We start from the raw sequence: 19435 nt of genomic DNA, 5'->3' as shown, positions 1-19435 counted from the left end.
TGTTTGCTGCTGATAAAAATGGAGGAAATGGTTTTGGGTCCCTTTGGCCCTCGTACACACTCCTCCAATGGAACCTGATGGATGAAGGTGAAGCCTTCCGGTGTCGGACAGTATGGAGTCTCCATCTGTCCAAAGTTCTGCATTTTTTTCCTGTAAAATTTTATCAAATAAAACGCCCCCGAACTTGTAAAAAATAAATGAACAAAATAAATGAAAAAAATAAAAATTAAATGAATAAAACAAATGAAAAAAAAATTAAATGAATAAAATAAATGAATAAAATCCCCTCCGAACTTGTAAAACAGAGCTGTGACCGTTTAAAAAATAGCGGCCGCACTGCGCATGTGCGCACGATCATCGGCGCACATGCGCAATGCGGGCAATTTTTTTTTTCCTGTTCGTGGCCATTTTAAAGGCCGCTTGCAGCTGGCATTATTAAAAGCCCGCTCTGCGCGGGGATTTGCGCGATCAGGAGCGCCGCAAAGGCCGGCTCCGCGACCCTCCCGACACCCGCCCGCGACCCACCCGCAGGTCGAGTCCCCGAGTTAGAAGAACACTGCCATAGGACAAGGCTGTGTTAGCTCACCGCTCTCTCCCTCCCCTAATCCTTCCTTCCCCCTCCAAAACCCCTCCCCCCATTTCCCTCCTCTCACCCCAATCCCCCCTCTCCCATCCCCCCATTCTCTCCTCCCACTTCCCTCCTTCCTCCTTCAAAACCCAATCCCCCTCTGCCCATTTCCCTCCTCCCCCCCAATCTCCCCCTCCTCCACTATCATATTGACTGCAGAAGAAGCCTGGCCACGTCTGCATCCTCAAAGCGAGGGGCAGGTCTGCGCGCTGCCAAGCTTGTGTGTTGACTGGGAGTGAGTGGTGAGGGAGCGTTTAAAAGCAGCTCCCTCTTGTTAACGGTGAGATGCTGAGATGCGAGTCCAGCGAATCAAATGGTGAGACAGCCAGTATTGGGAGAAGCTCGTGAGGACTCATTTTCAGCCATTAAATGCGAGCCATGATCACGCCAACCTGGTCGTCGATGCGCACCCATCAATTGCACTCAAAATGACACTTAGAAATTCTTCCGCTGAATCGCGTCCATAGTCTTACTGATATTTGGGGACTCAAATGATTAATACACCAGAAAACAACGTAATAGCAGATTTAGAAATTACACGGCCAACGCATTTTCGTAGAGCTCCGGCGCCTCAAAATTTGGCAGGACACCCCTGAGTACCAGGCTCAGATATTCAATTAAAAATTGGAACTACAATGTTTGCTTTGCTGTTGGTGCAAGAAAAGCAATGAAAGAGCTTTATAATTGTGTGAGGTCTTTGGCAGGACATGTGGGACAGGCTGGTGGGCAGAACCTATTGGCATAAATTCCTGGGCTAGCTACTTGGTAATTAACAGTCTTACAATAATCCTGTAATAATGAAAACAGTACCAAAAGTCTTAAATCTCACCACATGATTATAGCTGTCATTCCATTGATTTGATGCTATATGCTTTTTATGGTCCTAATGCCCTTTTTACATCAGGGTGTCAAAAGTACACATTTTGCTACAACCAAAGCATTGAACAAATTTATTGGGGTGTATTCTCCGCATCCCCCGGGCATTGCCAGCGGAACAGAGAATCCCGCCGGCAGAGAATTCACCCCAGGATCTTTACTATTGTATTTTATGCATTTATTTACAGCCCGAAAGGGGGTTGGTTAGTTTGGATGGCTGATTCATGATGCAGAGCAATGCCAACAGCGGGTTATCAACTCCCGTACTGGCTAAGGTGAACTTCTGGGACTATGGCAATTTTCACATATAGCCCAAAATACTGTTGGCCTTTATGTTTTATAGTTTTATTCTGCTTTAATTTTGTGTTGTTCTCTGTCTTGCTCTAATCAGATGTCTTTGATGTGTAGTCTGATCAGAGAACAACGAGTCTTGTAAACTAACAAAACTATTTATTTAACACTACAATTGGATTCAACACGTAACCCTAAGAACTAACAGTTGATTAAACACACACAAACTATATTCATCTAACATCTAACTCACTGACTCATTAACTTCTCTCACTATCTTCAGTACTCCTAGCTCAGCTCGTGCTCCGACCACCTACTCCAACTTCTGACCCACAAGGCTCTGTGTCATCCCTTATATACTTCTAGGATTGCTCCCTCTGGTGGCTGTTGTACACATTTCATTAACCCTTACATTACCTTCATGTATGCTAATACCTTGGGCAGACCGGTGGCACAGTGGTTAGCATTGCTGCCTCACGGCGCCAAGGTCCCAGGTTCAATCGCGGCTCTGGGTCACTGTCCATGTGGAGTTTGCACATTCTCCTCGTATTTGCGTGGGTTTCGCCCCCCACAACTCGAAGGTGTGCAGGGTAGGTGGATTGGCCATGCTACAATTCCCCCTTAATTGGAAAAAAAATGAATTGGGTACTCTAAATTTATAAACAAAAGAAAATGTATGCTAATACCTTAAATTTTATACTTTAATTTGATTTGCCAACTTTCAGGAGTTGAAATTTGTAACTTTCAAACCAATTGCATGCGTACAAAGCTGCAGGCACACGACTAATTTCTCTATTAGTATGGAGTCCATCCCATAATACAAATGGGTTACACACCAAACCTGCAAGCCCAGAACTGGCCATTATAGAACTGCTTCTGCAGATAGGTGATGGCTTTCAGCATTAATTCACAAATAGACAAAGGATAACATTCACGTGTAATTTAAACAAAGTAACACAATTGCAATTTTGCAACAATCTATCCACTGCATTTAGTTTTCAACAGTACATGAATAAAGTACAAAGATGTTTAAAGTACAAAGATAGTTGTCATAAAATCATAGCAATTTATGCACAGAGGACAATTTTGGCTGATTGAGTGTATACCAGTTACAGCTTCCTAATATTAAAGGCAATTGGCAATGAGCAGGTTTAAAGTAGACAGTTATCTTCTTGCACTTTACCTATACCCTTTAATGTTTTTTTCCTTTTAAGTGTTCATCTAATTACCGTCTAAATATTACAATTAACATACTTTCAATTGTTACTGGTGGTGATGTTTGTATAAAAATGTGTTAGATTTTAATTGATTGTCCACCAGGTCGGGAATTTAGTTAAGCAGGTATGTTATTTACTCTCCTTGTGGGCCAAGAGGAAAATTTAGGTCTCCCTCCCACTCCTTCCCCACCCTCTTGTTATTCCAGATTTCAACACTGTCCCTAAACCTTCTCCCTGCGACTTACCTGAGTACAGGAGACCATTCCTCTGGTCCCAACTAGCAGCTGCTGCCATATCCAGTTTTCCCCTCCCTCCCACCGATTTTGGGAGGAGTTAAAGACACGAGGGTCCACACTGCTGAGGTACAATATGGAGAATTTGGTGCTTGTCTAGGCCTAGGTTCAATTCAAGCTCTTAACATCCACACTGTTGCTTCACTGAGTGCCACTCCTCCGTGCAATGTTACCCCAGACCAGACCAGGTCAGACGCTTTTGGATTTGCTTTGTGCTGAGCTAGAGGCTTTCAACCGGAGCAGCAGTTAAACAAATGGACTCAGCGCTCTTGGCCAGCCAATAGAAAAACCAGCCAGGTTTCTTGCTCCTCACCTCTATCCAATGCAACCAGGTGGAAATGTTTACAGGTATCAAGTGAAAACAAGAGCAGACCTAGCTTAGCTGCTTTCATGGCTGAATAACTTGGGGACACGTACTGTTTGTGTTCATATATGAAGAAGGACCACTTGACTGACATACTAGAGAATGTATGGAACAGTAAGTACTGCAGCAAGAGCCAGCACCTTTTGGCCGAAATTTTCAATTATGTGCTCTGCAATATGTGTTGCAATATGTTCTCTGCTGCAGGCAGAAGAGATGCCTGCAGCATTGTACAATTGTGAGGAGAAATGGGGAGGAACATAGGAATTAGGAGCAGAAGTAGGCATTTCAGCCCTTCGGGCCTGTGCCACCATTCAATCAGATCATGGCTGATCTCTTCATGGTCTCGGATCCACCTCCCTGCCTGTTTCCCATATCCCTTTAACCCATTTTATTATCAGAAATATATCTATCTCCTGCTTGAAACCAATTCATTATTCAGACTGCATTGCACTATGGGGCAGCGTGTTCCACAAATTCACCACCCTCTGCGAGAAGTAGTACCTTCTCATCTCAGTTTTAAATCTACGTCCTCTCAACCTGTATCTATGACCTCTCCTTATAGATTGCCCCACAAGGGGGAACATTTGGTCTACGTTTACTTAATCAATCCCTCTTAGTGTTTTATATATCTCAATCAGATCCCCTTACGTTCTTCTAAACTCCAGTGGGTGTAAGCACAAACTGTTTAATCTCTCCCCATACGTCAACTCTGTCATCCCCGGAATCAATCTGGTGAACGTCCTCTAAACTGCCTCCAATGCCACCACATCCTTCCTCAAATAAGGAAACCAAAACTGGACACAATACTCAAGATGTGGTCTCTCCAACACCCTATACAATTGGAACAATAATTGTCTACATTTATACTCCAGTGCTTTTGCAATAAAAGCTAAAATTCCATTTGCCTTTTTTATTACATGCTGTACCTGCACACCTACGTTTTATTTAAATTTAAAGTACCCAATTCATTTTATCCAATTAAGGGGCAATGTAGCGTGGCCAATCCACATCTTTGGTTGTGGGGGCGAAACCCACGCAAACACGGGGAGAATGTGCAAACTCCACACGGACAGTGACCTAGAAACGGGATCGAACCTGGGAACTCGGTGCCGTGAGGTAGCAGTGCTAACCACTGCGCCACCGCGCTGCCCCTGCATACCGACTTTCTGCGATTCATAAACAAAGACATCCAGATCCCTCTGCCCTGACGCAGGGAGCAACTCAGGAAATGTTCAAAATTTGTATAAAAATCCATAATATTGGTTGTTCTTAAATTAAGCTCTGCATTCTCAACAATGGCTGACAATTATATGGAAATGATTAGTCATTTGGGGATTTTTAACATTGTTCAAGGCTTTAGTAAAGATGCATTCTAAAATGAATAACTTCAGGTTATATTGCTTTTAATTAATTTAGGGTCCATGTCCTCTCTCTGTGGTTTAAGATTACTGAACCAACGACAGAAACGGATTATTGGTGGGAAAAATTCTTTAAGGTCAGTGAGTATATTACTGCAAAAAAGGCCTTTTCCTTAGGAAATCATTAACTACGTCATTTAGTAACATTGCTGTCACAGTGCGTTAACTCAGTGTTATAATGTAAGTGCAGATTGTTGCTCTGTTGTCTTAGTCAATGGGGTTGGTAAAGCATTCATGTTAAGTAGTTAGGCAAAGGTCTATCACAACACTTGAGGAATTAATATATAATGCAAAGATCCCTGCTAAAGCATGTTGGTATAATTTGATCTGACATTGAAAAGGTTACCAGTACCATATGACTATTGAGCTAAACATTTTTTGATATTTGATGAGTAATTATATGGTCAGAAGAACTACCATTGTAAATGTTCAACTTGAATTGAATTCACTAAAAAGACGCTCCTGATGTCATGGATGCCGTCAATAATATTTTCATGACTGAAGCAAGGAGATCACAGTACCTCAGTACCCTGGAGGTAATGGAAAAATCAGAGAGCGTTTTTGCTCCTGATGCCTATCCCATGATAATGTCTGGATAGTCAGCTATGATCAAGTGTGCTCAAAAGAAGACATAGCTCTGCTTTCCTTCATGATTGAATAACCATGCATCCAGCAGCACAGGACACTGCCTCACGTGATTGTTTTGTTCCCTGCTTTTGGAACCAGGACTGCCACTAATGGATCAACATAAATGGCTGTCACTGATTGCCAGAGGTAACGTTGGGCTGGGCTGGTTACACTCTCAGTGAAACTATGTAGGACAACAATGTTGCTTCAACACTAAAATAAGCAAAATAGTGTGGATTTGGGAATCTAAAACTGGAACAGAGGGTACCGGAAACAGTTGTTTCTCTCCTAATAGATGCTGGCAGACCTGCTGAGATTTTCCGGTGTCCTCTGTTTTTGTTTAAGCACTGTTGGTTTCTATGGAATTGCTGTCAACATTGAGAACTGTCTTTGTGGTAGTCACCATTGTTGTATATACTGCATACGAGGGTATTACAGTAAGGCTCCTGTACTACAGGTACGGGGGTAGATCCCTGCCTGCTGGCTCCGCCCAGTAGACGGAGTATAAATGTGTGGGCTCTCCGAGCTGCAGCCATTTCGGCAGCAGCTGCGGGAGGCTCCACATCTCTGCGTAATAAAGCCTCGATTACACTCTACTCTCGGCTCGTCGTAATTGATAGTGCACCAATTTATTAAGCAGAGATTTTACAACAGTGGATCTCCGCATCAAGCCTGACCGCCTGCAGCTGCACCCTCAAGCAGACAACGCCAAGTCGGCCTTCGCACATTGGCTAGCTTGCTTTGAAGCATACATCGGATCTGCAACAGACCCACCCTCAGAGGCACAGAAGCTCCAGATCCTTTACACGCGGCTGAGCTCCGATATCTTTCCCCTCAATTGGGACGCGCCGACCTACGCTGAGGCCATGGAGCTACTGAAGGAGAACCACACTCAGCAGACCAACAAAATCTACGCCAGGCACCTCCTGTACAAGCGGCATCAACTCCCCGGTGAGTCTGTGGAAGATTTCTGGCATGCCCTGCACGTCCTGGTGAGAGACTGTGATTGCCAGGCCATTTCGGCCGCTGAACATTCTGACCTGCTACTTAGAGACGCGTTCGTTACGGGCATTGGGTCAGCCTACATCCGCCAGCGCCTCTTAGAAGGGGCTACCCTCGACCTCGCGGCGACCAAGAAACTAGCGCTCTTGCTCACAGTCGCCTCATGCAATATACAGGCATATGCCCCCGACCGCACGGCCCACCCCTCCTGGGCATCGTGGACCCCGTCACCGAACACCCCACCGTGGACCCCATCAGCGACCTCCCCCAGCCAACCGCAGGCCTGTGCCGTGCGGCAGCCAACCAATCCCGGGGGACCCAAGTGCTACTTCTGCGGACACTCAAAACACCCCCGACAGCGCTGCCTGTCACGGAGCGCGCTCTGCAAGGCCTGCGGGAAGAAAGGACATTTCGCTGCTGTGTGCCAGGCCCACTCGGTTGGCGCTATTGCCTCGGCAGCCCTCATGTGCGACCCGCGGGTGCCGCCATCTTCCTCGCCTCAGACCACGTGCGGCCTGTGGGCGCCACCATCTTGCTCCCCTCACAACACGTGCGGCTCGTGGGCGCCGCCATCTTGCTCGTCATCTTGCTCACCTCACAACACGTGCGGCCCGTGGGTGCCGCCATCTTGCCTGCCTCAGGACACATGCGGCCTGTGAGCGCCGCCATCTTCCCCACCTCAGGACCCCTGCTCATCGGGCTGCTCATCGCTGCAAGCGCCGCCGACCAGCCGCGTCTCACCTCGGTCACGATCGACCAGTCCCGACCGCACAACCTCGCGCCCGTGCCGATGACAGTGAAGGTCGACAGGCACAAGATATCCTTCCTTCTGGACTCCGGGCACACTGAGAGCTTCATCCACCTAAGGCGATGCTCCCTGGCCTCCGGAAACCCACTCCGTGGTGATCCGTGGGTATTTCACCGCCACCCTCACTATCCAGGGCGTAGAGATCAGTGGCTTCCAGCTCTACGTCCTCCCCAACCTCTGCGCTGCCTTGCTACTCAGCCTGGGCTTCCAGTGCAACTCTAGAGCCTAACCCTGAAATTTGGCTGGCCCCTACCACCCCTTACAGTATGCGGCCTCACGCCCCTTAAGGTTGACCCACCTTCCCTGTTTGCGAATCTCACCCTAGAGTGCAAACCCGTCGCCACCAGGAGCAGATGGTACAGTGCCCAGGACAGGATCTTCATCAGGTCTGAGGTCCAGCAGCTGCTGCGGGAAGGTATTATCGAGGCCAGCAACAGCCCCTGGAGAGCCCAAGTGGTAGTGGTGAAAACTGGGGAGAAAAACAGGATGGTCATTGACTACAGTCAGACCATCAATCGGTACACGCAGCTCGACGCGTACCCCCGCCCACACATATCTGATATGGTCAATCAGATTGCACAGTACCGGGTCTTCTCAACAGTGGACCTGAAATCTGCCTACCACCAGCTCCCCATTCGCAAGGCGGACCGCCCATACACTGCGTTTGAAGCGGACGGCCGCCTTTACCACTTCCTTAGGGTTCCCTTCGGCGTCACTAACGGGGTCTCGGTCTTCCAATGGGAGATGGACCGAATGGTTGACCGGTACGGACTGCATGCCACTTTCCCGTACCTGGATAACATCACCATCTGCAGCCACGACCAGCAGGACCACGACGCTAACATTTCCAAATTCCTCCACACCGCCAAACTCCTCAACCTCACCTACAACAAGGAGAAGTGCGTGTTCAGCACGAACCGATTAGCCATCCTCAGCTATGTGGTCCAGAACGGAGTTCTAGGGCCCAACCCCGATTGCATGCGCCCCCTCATGGAACTCCCCCTTCCCCACTGCCCCAAGGCCCTTAAACGATGCCTGAGGTTCTTCTCGTATTACGCCCAGTGGGTCCTTAACTATGCGGACAAGGCCCGCCCACTCATCCACTCCACAGTTTTTCCCCTGACGGCCGAGGCTCACCAGGCCTTCAACCGTATCAAAGCCGACATCGCCAAGACCGTGATGCACGCGGTCGACGAGACGCTCCCCTTCCAAGTCGAGAACGATGCATCAGACATTGCTCTGTCCGCCACCCTCAACCATGCAGGCAGGCCCGTGGCATTCATTTCCCGCACCCTCCATGCCTCCGAAACTCGGTGCTCCTCTGTTGAAAAGGAGGTCCAAGCTATCGTTGAAGCTGTGCGGCATTGGAAGCATTACCTGGCTGGCAGGAGATTCACTCTCCTCACTGACCAACGGTCGGTTGCCTTCATGCTTAACAACACAGCGGGGTAAGATCAAAAATGATAAGATCTTGAGGTGGAGGATCGAGCCATCCACCTACAATTACGAAATATTGTATCGCCCCGGTAAGCTCAATGAGCCCCCCGATGCCCTATCCCGAGGTACATGTGCCAGCACACAAGTGGACCGACTCCGGACCGTGCACGACGATCTCTGTCACCCAGGGGTCACCCACTTTTATCACTTCATAAAGGCCCGCAATCTGCCCTACTCCATCGAGGAAGTCAGGGCCATCACCAGAGACTAACAGGAGTGTAAATCGCACTTCTACCGGCCAGACTGTACGCGCTTGGTGAAGGCCTCCCGCCGCTTTGAACGCCTCAGCGTGGATTTCAAACGGCCCCTCCCCTCCACCGACCGCAACACGTACTTTTTTAATGTGGTCGACGAATATTCAAGATTCCCCTTCGCCATCCCATGCCCCAATATGATGTCTGCCATCGTCATCAAACCCCTCAACAGCATCTTCGCTCTGTTCGGTTTCCCCGCCTACGTCCACAGCGACCGGGGATCCTCATTTATGAGCGATGAGCTGTACGGGGGTAGATCCCTGCCTGCTGGCTCCGCCCAGTAGGCGGAGTATAAATGGGTGGGCTCTCCGAGCTGCAGCCATTTCGGCAGCAACTGCGGGAGGCTCCGCATCTCTGCGTAATAAAGCCTCGATTACACTCTACTCTTGGCTCGTCGTAATTGATAGTGCATCAGTCTTAAACCTCTTTGGTCAGCAAGGTAAAGTGGCATCTTTGAAAAAGTGCTTTGAATTTGCCTGTAAGGTTCAAGCTCCATTCCAGAGACTTGAGCACATTATCTAAACTGCTATTACCACTGGCGTGCTACATTATGAGAGGTGCTAACTTTTGGATGATATATCAAACTGAGGCCTTTTCTGCTCCCTAAGGTGAATGCCAAAAGATCTCATAGCCATATTCCAAAGGAAAGCGGGTGAGTTTCCCCCTGGCCAATGTTTATGTCTCAATCAGCATCATTAAAAAAATAAGATTATCTGCTGTTTGTGGAACTTTCCAGTATGAAAAGTGGCAGCCTTGCTTCTGGTATTACAGCAGAGACAATTCAGAAGTACCTTTGGTGACAGTAAAGTGCTTTAGGACATCTTGTGGTCATTGACGCTGCTACAGAAATGAAAGTTATCAGAATCTATTTTGGATTAATTGGAGCACTGATCGCCTCAGCACATTGTGAAGTGCTTCTGCAATGTAAATAGCTTGAGAGTTGAAAAATAATACCCTGTGTAATAAACACAGTTGTATGGAGCTCGTCAGTTCAGTAGATGAGAAAAATATGGTAAACTTTTAGCCTTAGCCAATAAAACAGCAATAGGCAAGTGCTTACAACACATCTGGCAGGTCAAGATTTTCTGTTGGTTTATATGTAAAGATCCATCCAAAAGCTCCTTTATTGTATTTGTTAGGCCTCTGCTTATGTGTACTGAATAATGTCTTTTTAATGTTTGGCTTCCTGCCTTACACAGGGGTGGGTGGCCTTGGCAGGCAGCCATCCGGCTGAAAGCATCCCACGGAGAGGGGAGATTACTGTGCGGTGCCACTCTCATTGGCAGCTGTTGGGTCCTCACTGCAGCTCACTGCTTTAAAAGGTCAGTCTTTTAATTGGAATAATGTAATTAACATAATTAAAAGGCGATAATGATCCTTCTCCCTGGAGGACTATATCATAGTCTCGTGGAGTTTCACTGCAATTGGTTTCTAATGGCTCGATGCAGGTCCTATTTAGGTGGTTAACTTTGCAGGTGTGGAACTTCCGGGTGCGGCGATGACCAGCTGAGTCGCACGTTTTGGCAGCTCCCGGTGGAACGGACTTTTGGGCTCTTAATAAGAGCCCCAACGGCAATTTTAACGGCTAAAAGTACTGTGCGGTGAACCAGAAGGGAATCCCCCCTGGATACGGATGAAAAAAGGAGAGGAAGGTGGCCGGATTGCGGTGGATCCTTTAGAGCAGCGGCAAGGAAGGCAAGCAAAAACCAAGATGGCGTCGGAAGGTGGCAGTTTAATATGGGGCCCTGAACAACACGTGTTTTTGAAACGCTGCGTGGAAGAACTCAAAAAGGAAATGAAGAAGGAGCTGTTGGCCCCGATATTCCAGGCGATCGAAGGGCTAAAGGAGGAGCAAAAGACCCAGGAGCGAGAGCTTCGGGTCGTGAAGGCAAAGGCTGCCGAAAATGAGGACGACATACAGGGCCTGGTGGTGAAGACGGAGATGCACGAGGCACACCATAAACGATGTGTGGAAAGGCTGGAGGCGCTGGAGAACAACGCGAGGAGGAACAATCTAAGGATTCTTGGTCTTCCTGAAGGTGCGGAGGGAGCGGACGTCGGGGCATATGTGAGCACGATGCTGCACTCGTTAATGGGAGCGGAGGCCCCGGCGGGTCCGCTGGAGGTGGAGGGAGCATACCGAGTGATGGCGCGAGGACCGAGAGCAGGAGAAATTCCGAGAGCCATAGTGGTGAGATTCCTCCGTTTTAAGGACAAAGAGATGGTCCTTAGATGGGCAAAGAAAACTCGGAGCAGTAAGTGGGAGAACGCGGTGATCCACGTATACCAAGACTGGAGGGCGGAGGTGGCGAGAAGGAGGGCGAGCTTTAATCGGGCCAAGGCGGTGCTTCACAAAAAGAAGATAAAATTCGGAATGCTGCAACCGGCAAGACTGTGGGTCACATATCAAGGGAGGCACCACTACTTTGAGACGGCGGATGAGGCGTGGACTTTTATCGTGGAAGAAAAATTGGAATGAGCGGGATATTAAAAAAAAGAACGTTTGAAACAAAGTGGTGGGGCGAGTATGGGGGGCGAAGAGGGGGGTAAAAAGGGGGGAAAGAGGAGTTTTATGTTATTAATCCTGCGATGTGGTAACCTTTCTCTCTTCCACAGGAGGTGGTGGGGGGAGGAAAGGAGGTGGAGGAGATGGGGCGTTGACCATTGGGGGCGGGGCCAAGGGGGAAGCGCGGGCTCGGTTCCCGCGCTATAATAATCATGGCGGGAATAGGGAAGCAGGAAGGAGGGGGCGTCGCACGGTGCGAGCCGAGGTCACGGGGGGAAGCCGAGGTCGGCCAGAGTTTGCTGACTTCTGGGAGCAACATAGGGGGTGTAACTACGCTAGTGGGGGATCTAGCGGGGGGTGGGGGGTGGGAGGGGGGGAATTATTGGGCTGCTGCTGCTGGGGAGAGGGGGGAGCTGGTATGGGGTGGGATGGGCAGGGGGGCACCGCCTGGGGGGGACACAGCTGCGTGGGAACCGGGTGAGGAGCTGGAAAAAGGGGATGGCTAATCGACAAGGGGGGGGGGTAAAAAGCCCCCCAACCCGGCTGATCACGTGGAATGTGAGAGGGCTAACGGGCCGATAAAGAGGGCACGGGTACTCGCACACCTTAAGAAACTTAAGGCAGACGTGGTTATGTTACAGGAAACGTACTTGAAACTGATAGACCAGGTGAGACTACGCAAAGTGGGGCAGGTGTTTCATTCGGGGCTAGATGCGAAAAACAGGGGGGTGGCTATATTAGTGGGGAAGCGGGTAATGTTTGAGGCAAAGACTATAGTGGCGGATAGCGGGGGCAGATACGTGATGGTGAGTGGCAAATTACAGTTGGAGACGGTGGTTTTGGTAAACGTATATGCCCCGAACTGGGATGATGCCAATTTTATGAGGCGTATGCTAGGACGCATCCCGGACCTAGAGGTGGGAAAGTTGGTAATGGGGGGAGATTTCAATACGGTGTTGGAATCAGGGCTGGACAGGTCGAGGTCCAGGACTGGAAGGAGGCCGGCAGCAGCCAAGGTGCTTAAAGATTTTATGGAGCAGAATGGAGGAGTAGACCCGTGGAGATTTAGCAGACCTAGGAGTAAGGAGTTTTCGTTTTTCTCCTATGTCCACAAAGTCTATTCGCGAATAGACTTTTTTGTTTTGGGAAGGGCGTTGATCCCGAAGGTGAGGGGAACGGAGTATACGGCTATAGCCATTTCGGATCACGCTCCACATTGGGTGGACTTGGAGATAGGGGAGGAATCAGAAGGGCGCCCACCCTGGAGAATGGACATGGGACTAATGGCAGATTAGGGTGTGTGTCTAAGGGTGAGGGGGTGCATTGAAAAGTACTTGGAACTCAATGATAATGGGGAGGTCCAGGTGGGAGTGGTCTGGGAGGCGCTGAAGGCAGTGGTTAGAGGGGAGCTGATATCAATAAGGGCACATAAAGGAAAGCAGGAGAGTAGGGAACGGGAGCGGTTGCTGCAAGAACTTCTGAGGGTGGACAGGCAATATGCGGAGGCACCGGAGGAGGGACTGTACAGGGAAAGGCAAAGGCTGCACGTAGAATTTGACTTGCTGACTACGGGCACTGCAGAGGCACAATGGAGGAAGGCACAGGGTGTACAGTACGAATATGGGGAGAAGGCGAGCAGGTTGCTGGCCCACCAATTGAGGAAAAGGGGAGCAGCGAGGGAAATAGGGGGAGTGAGGGATGAGGAAGGAGAGATGGAGCGGAGAGAGTGAATGGAGTGTTCAAGGCATTTTATAAAAAATTATACGAAGCTCAACCCCCGGATGGGAGGGAGAGAATGATGGGCTTTCTGGACCGGCTGGAATTTCCCAAGGTGGAGGAGCAGGAAAGGGTGGGACTGGGAGCACAGATTGAAATAGAGGAAGTAGTGAAAGGAATTAGGAGCATGCAGGCGGGGAAGGCTCGGGGACCGGATGGATTCCCAGTTGAATTTTACAGGAAATATGTGGACTTGCTCGCCCCGCTACTGATGAGGACCTTTAATGAGGCAAAGGAAAGGGGACAGCTGCCCCCGACTATGTCTGAGGCAACGACATCGCTTCTCCTAAAGAAGGAAAAGGACCCGCTGCAATGCGGGTCCTATAGACCTATTTCCCTCCTAAATGTAGACGCTAAGATTCTGGCCAAGGTAATGGCAATGAGGATAGAGGATTGTGTCCCGAGGGTGGTCCATGAGGACCAAACTGGGTTTGTGAAGGGGAGACAGCTGAATACGAATATACGGAGGCTGCTAGGGGTAATGATGATGCCCCCACCAGAGGGGGAAGCGGAGATAGTGGTGGCGATGGATGCTGAGAAAGCATTTGATAGAGTGGAGTGGGATTATCTGTGGGAGGTGCTGAGGAGATTTGGTTTTGGAGATGAATATGTTGGATGGGTGCAGCTGTTGTATAGGGCCCCAGTGGCGAGTGTGGTCACGAATGGACGGGGATCTGCATACTTTCGGCTCCATAGAGGGACAAGGCAGGGATGCCCTCTGTCCCCATTATTGTTTGCACTGGCGATTGAGCCCCTGGCAATAGCATTGAGGGGTTCCAAGAAGTGGAGGGGAGTACTTAGAGGAGGAGAAGAACACCGGGTATCTCTGTATGCGGATGATTTGTTGTTATATGTAGCGGACCCGGCGGAGGGGATGCCAGAGATAATGCGGACACTTCGGGAGTTTGGAGAATTCTCAGGATATAAACTGAACATGGGGAAAAGTGAGTTGTTTGTGGTGCATCCAGGGGAACAGAGCAGAGAAATAGAGGACTTTCCGCTGAGGAAGGTAACAAGGGACTTTCGTTACTTGGGGATCCAGATAGCCAAGAATTGGGGTACATTGCATAGGTTAAATTTAACGTGATTGGTGGAACAAATGGAGGAGGACTTCAAGAGATGGGACATGGTATCCCTGTCACTGGCAGGGAGGGTGCAGGTGGTTAAAATGGTAGTCCTCCCGAGATTTCTCTTTGTGTTTCAGTGCCTCCCGGTGGTGATCACGAAGGCTTTTTTCAAAAGGATCGAAAAGAGTATCATGAGTTTTGTGTGGGCCGGGAAGACCCCGAGAGTGAGGAAGGGATTCTTACAGCATAGTAGGGATAGTGGGGGGCTGGCACTACCGAGCCTAAGTGAGTACTACTGGGCCGCCAATATCTCAATGGTGAGTAAGTGGATGGGAGAAGAGGAGGGAGCGGTGTGGAAGAGATTGGAGAGAGCGTCCTGTAGGGGGACTAGCCTACAAGCTATGGTGACGGCCCCATTGCCGTTCTCACCGAAGAAATACACCACAAGCCCGGTGGTGGTGGCGACTTTGAAAATTTGGGGACAGTGGAGACGGCATAGGGGAAAGACGGGAGCCTTGTTGGGGTCCCCGATAAGAAATAACCATAGGTTTGCCCCGGGAAGAATGGATGGGGGATTTGGAATATGGCAAAGAGCAGGAGTAACGCAACTGAAAGATCTGTTTGTGGATGGGAAGTTCGCAAGTCTGGGAGCGCTGACCGAGAAGTATGGGTTGCCCCAAGGGAATGCATTCCGGTATATGCAACTGAGGGCTTTTGCGAGGCAACAGGTGAGGGAATTCCCGCAGCTCCCAACGAATGAGGTGCAGGACAGAGTGATCTCAAAGACATGGGTGGGGGACGGTAAGGTGTCAGATATATATAGGGAAATGAGGGACGAGGGGGAGATTATGGTAGATGAGCTGAAAGGGAAATGGGAAGAAGAGCTGGGGGAGGAGATTGAGGAGGGGCTGTGGGCGGATGCCCTAAGTAGGGTAAACTCATCGTCCTCGTGTGCCAGGCTAAGCCTGATTCAATTTAAGGTGTTACACAGGGCGCATATGACTGGAGCACGGCTCAGTAAATTTTTGGGGGTAGAGGATAGGTGTGCGAGATGCTCGAGAAGCCCAGCGAATCACACCCACATATTCTGGTCATGTCCGGCACTACAGGGGTTCTGGGTGGGGGTGACAAAGGTGCTTTCGAAAGTAGTGGGGGTCCAGGTCGAACCAAGCTGGGGGTTGGCTATATTTGGGGTTGCACAAGAGCCGGGAGTGCAGGAGGCGAGAGAGGCCGATGTTTTGGCCTTTGCGTCCCTCGTAGCCCGGCGGAGGATACTGTTGATGTGGAAGGAAGCCAAGCCCCCGGGTGTGGAGACCTGGATAAATGACATGGCAGGGTTTATAAAGCTGGAACGGATTAAGTTCATCCTAAGGGGATCGGCTCAAGGGTTCACCAGGCGGTGGCAACCGTTCGTCGAATACCTCACAGAAAGATAGAGGGAATGGAAAAGAAGAAGGTAGCAGCAGCAGCCCAGGGGGGGAGGGGGGGGGGGGGGGGGGTGGAGGAACCAGAAGGACTCTCAGGGTTGTTAATATATATGTATAATATGTATAGGTCGTTGCTATAAATAATTGTATATTGGACTGTTAAATCATATTTTTGGAGAGTGTTTATCTGAGACAAGGCAGTTGCCATTTAGTTTTAGTTTTCGTTTTTGTTATATATTATTTACTCTTTGTTTATAAAACAGGTCATTGTTATTTATACTGTTATATTATTGTGTAAAGGATACACAATGTACTGTGATGGTTGACCAAAAATTTTCAATAAAATATTTTTTTTAAAACTTTGCAGGTGTGAGCCTACAAATCTGTCAGATACCTCAGCATTAATGGAGTCTTTATTTAAAGGAACAGATAGAGCCTGAAGAGTTTTAGTTTGTCTCGAAGCTTCTCAGAAATCATTTGCTTCCGACGATTTTTTAGCTGAAATAGGACTTTTATAACATAACTAGGCAGTAATGGATTGGCCTTCTCAATTAATGAGAACAATTGCAATGAAGATGAAAATAAGGTTGCATTTACACTGCAACTGATTGCTTCAATTGTGTCAATGTGATTCCTAAATGAAGGTATTGAGATCTCCTCCAGCTTTCACATTGCCTGGAATTTTCGTCATGGGCAGCAGGGAAGATTTGGCAAGCCAGCCAAAGGTCGATTGACTTTGGGCGGGAATTTCCGGTCCTGTGATGGGCGGAACCGGACAAATCCCAGCCTTAGCATTCCATGATTGGGAGAATTGGATTTGGTGACTTTATAGGCGGGATTCTCCCGAATCGGCGCGATGGCCCGACGCCGGCGTAAAAAATGGGCGCAAACCACTCCGGCGTCAGGCCGACCGGAAGTAGCGGAATTCTCCGCACTTCCGGGTGCCAGGCCGGCGCCGGAGGGGTTGGTGCCGCGCCAGCTGGCGCCGAAGGGGCTGCACGAGTTAGCGCATGCGCAGAACCACCGGCGTATTCTGCCGCATGCGCAGGGGGATGTCTTCTCCGCGCCGGCCATGGTGGAGTCCTACAGGGACCGGCGCGGAAGGAAGAAGTGCCCCCATGGCACAGGCCCGCCGACCGCAGATCGGTGGGGCCCGATCGCGGGCCAGGCCACCGTGGACCCCCACCCCCACCCCCGGGTCGGATCCCCCCCATCCCCCCGAGGACCGCACCAGGCAACTTACCTGCCAGGTCCCACCGTGTGGGACGATGTCTAATCCACGCCGGCGGGACTGGCCAAAAACAGGCGGCCGCTCAGCTCACCGGTGCCCGGAGAATTGCCGGGGGGGCCGCTGCCAATGGCCCCCGACCTGTATGGCGTGATCCCCGCCCGAAAACCGGCGCCGGAGAATACGGCAGCTGAATTCTGAGCGGGATTCACGTGCCCCCCCCCAGGGATTCTCTGACCCGGAGGGGGGGGGAGGAGGGGGGGGAGTCGTAGAATCCCGCCCTTTACATTTATTTTTTTAAGTTTGTTTATGAGAACTCTTAAAGATTGTAGAAAAACCATACGAAATATTAGGGAAAGCCATTGTCTCTATGGGATTGAGGAGGCTGCCGACTATTTCTGGAGGGCAAACATGGAACGTCTGTGTGGCTGTGCTCTGTGCAAAGCCAACTGACAATTCACAACAGGCCTGCTAACTGAACATTACACTCCAAAGACTCAAATTTGCATCTAAAATAATAAAAACTAAATGCAAGGCTGAGTAATATGCAGAGAACAGTTTTGATCTTATTAATGTCTTGTTAATTGTAGAAAACAATGAACTGTAATCTAATATTGGGAGGAAAACAAGGCAATCTAAATGAGGAAAACAGCTAATTGCAGCTGCATTCATTGCTTTTTATGAGGCATGAGTCTGATAAATCCCAGGAATGGACCGCAACAGTCAGCTAAGTGGTATTAATAGGTAGACAGTTGCGTTCGGCAAAGGGGATACCCAATTATATTTTCTGAATCAATAGCTCCCTCCTTGATAAGGTAAAACCTCACCACCATTTCACACATATTTTCTGGGACCTAGGATTTCTTTGAGAGCTGATGGAAAAGTCTTACTCCTTGAGCCACCACAAAACTAATTAAATATAGATTTTGTGGCGATGCATGGTCACGGACCTCTTTAGAAACAGGAAAGGTATTTATTAATAAGAAAAACTGTACAGAAGCCAACAGCCCCATGGCTGACCGAGATCAGCCCAACAACTTTCCTGGTCCCTACATATCTTCTACATGTCTACTGCCCAAGAGAGGCCTCCACCCCCTGGGGTGATTACCCGGTCTCGGTCTCAATTGGTCCCTAAAGACAGGGCATCCTTTTCTGCTGCGTTGGCCTTAAAGGGACAATCACCACATCTCACCCCCTTTCAGCCCTTGATACAATCTTCAATAACTAAGTTACTCAGTGTTATATTTTAACAAAACATTATACACATGAGTTGGACAATTAGAAATAGATCTTTGAAGGGTTTTTCTGTTTCTTGCAGAGTGGCGTAATTCTGTTTCTGAGATGCTTCCACAGGATCAACATTAACAGGAACTGCAATAACGGGTTAACCTTCTGGCACAGGCACTCGAGTACAATTTGCTCCCCTGGAGACATCAGTTATGTCTATAACAGGTCAATCAGGCTGGAGCATCTCTCTTCTCCACAAGTGACCCACATGTTTATGAACGATCCTTCCCTTCATGTCTCCTGGATGCGACAGGGATCTGGTCTCAGTGCCAATAATTCCGGGGATCCACTTGATCCATGACCAAAGTTTCATATTATGACACTATGTCATATTATGTACTTAATAAAGGTTTTTTATTGTTGCCGGGGTGATAGCTCATTGATGAGATCTAGAGGCTTGTGTGTTTAAATGTAAATACTTTTATTGGATTTGCATGGAGCTGTTTGCTGCTTTTCCATTCACGTGGCCATTTCATCAATTTTATTCTGGCGCTGCAATCTCAATTTCTTTCTCTGTCTGAACTGCTGATTCTGTTGTCAATTTCAGTGTTTTTACCTCTTCCGTTATTTCCTCATTTACAAGCTTCCCTTCTCCAAGCTCTTATTTTCCTGATTCAATTCCTCACTGAGCTTGTTCTTATTTTCTAATTGCTTTTTCATGGAGTTCAGCTTATTCTACATTGTCTCATTTATTTCTCTTTCTTCGATACGTCATTTTGTAAATTTTCACAACTTTCTTTTCAATTTTGCTGTCAGTCATTTCATCTTGTTGCTTTAGTGGGCGCGATTTAACAACAAAAAACAGTGTTCCGTTTTGGACACGTTTAGCGGGGTGTTTCTCAGCGCCTGCAATTCTGAGAACATCCCCG

General features: G+C 48.8%; 1 protein-coding gene across 1 annotated transcript in view; it reads left to right on the top strand.

Moving 5' to 3' along the window:
• The window catches only part of prss12 (serine protease 12), a 326627-nt gene that overhangs the window by 244457 nt on the left and 62735 nt on the right, over nucleotides 1-19435 (top strand). Inside the window, exons 10-11 of the mRNA XM_072497842.1 lie at nucleotides 5086-5164; nucleotides 10475-10597. Of these exons, the coding sequence (XP_072353943.1) occupies nucleotides 5086-5164; nucleotides 10475-10597 (202 nt within the window). The remainder of the gene's footprint in view (nucleotides 1-5085; nucleotides 5165-10474; nucleotides 10598-19435) is intronic.

The sequence above is a fragment of the Scyliorhinus torazame genome, chromosome 3 (genome assembly GCF_047496885.1).
Source record: "Scyliorhinus torazame isolate Kashiwa2021f chromosome 3, sScyTor2.1, whole genome shotgun sequence".
Classification (NCBI taxonomy): domain Eukaryota; kingdom Metazoa; phylum Chordata; class Chondrichthyes; order Carcharhiniformes; family Scyliorhinidae; genus Scyliorhinus; species Scyliorhinus torazame.
Note: the sequence above shows the minus strand (reverse complement) of the source record. Positions and strands in the feature narration are given on the sequence as shown.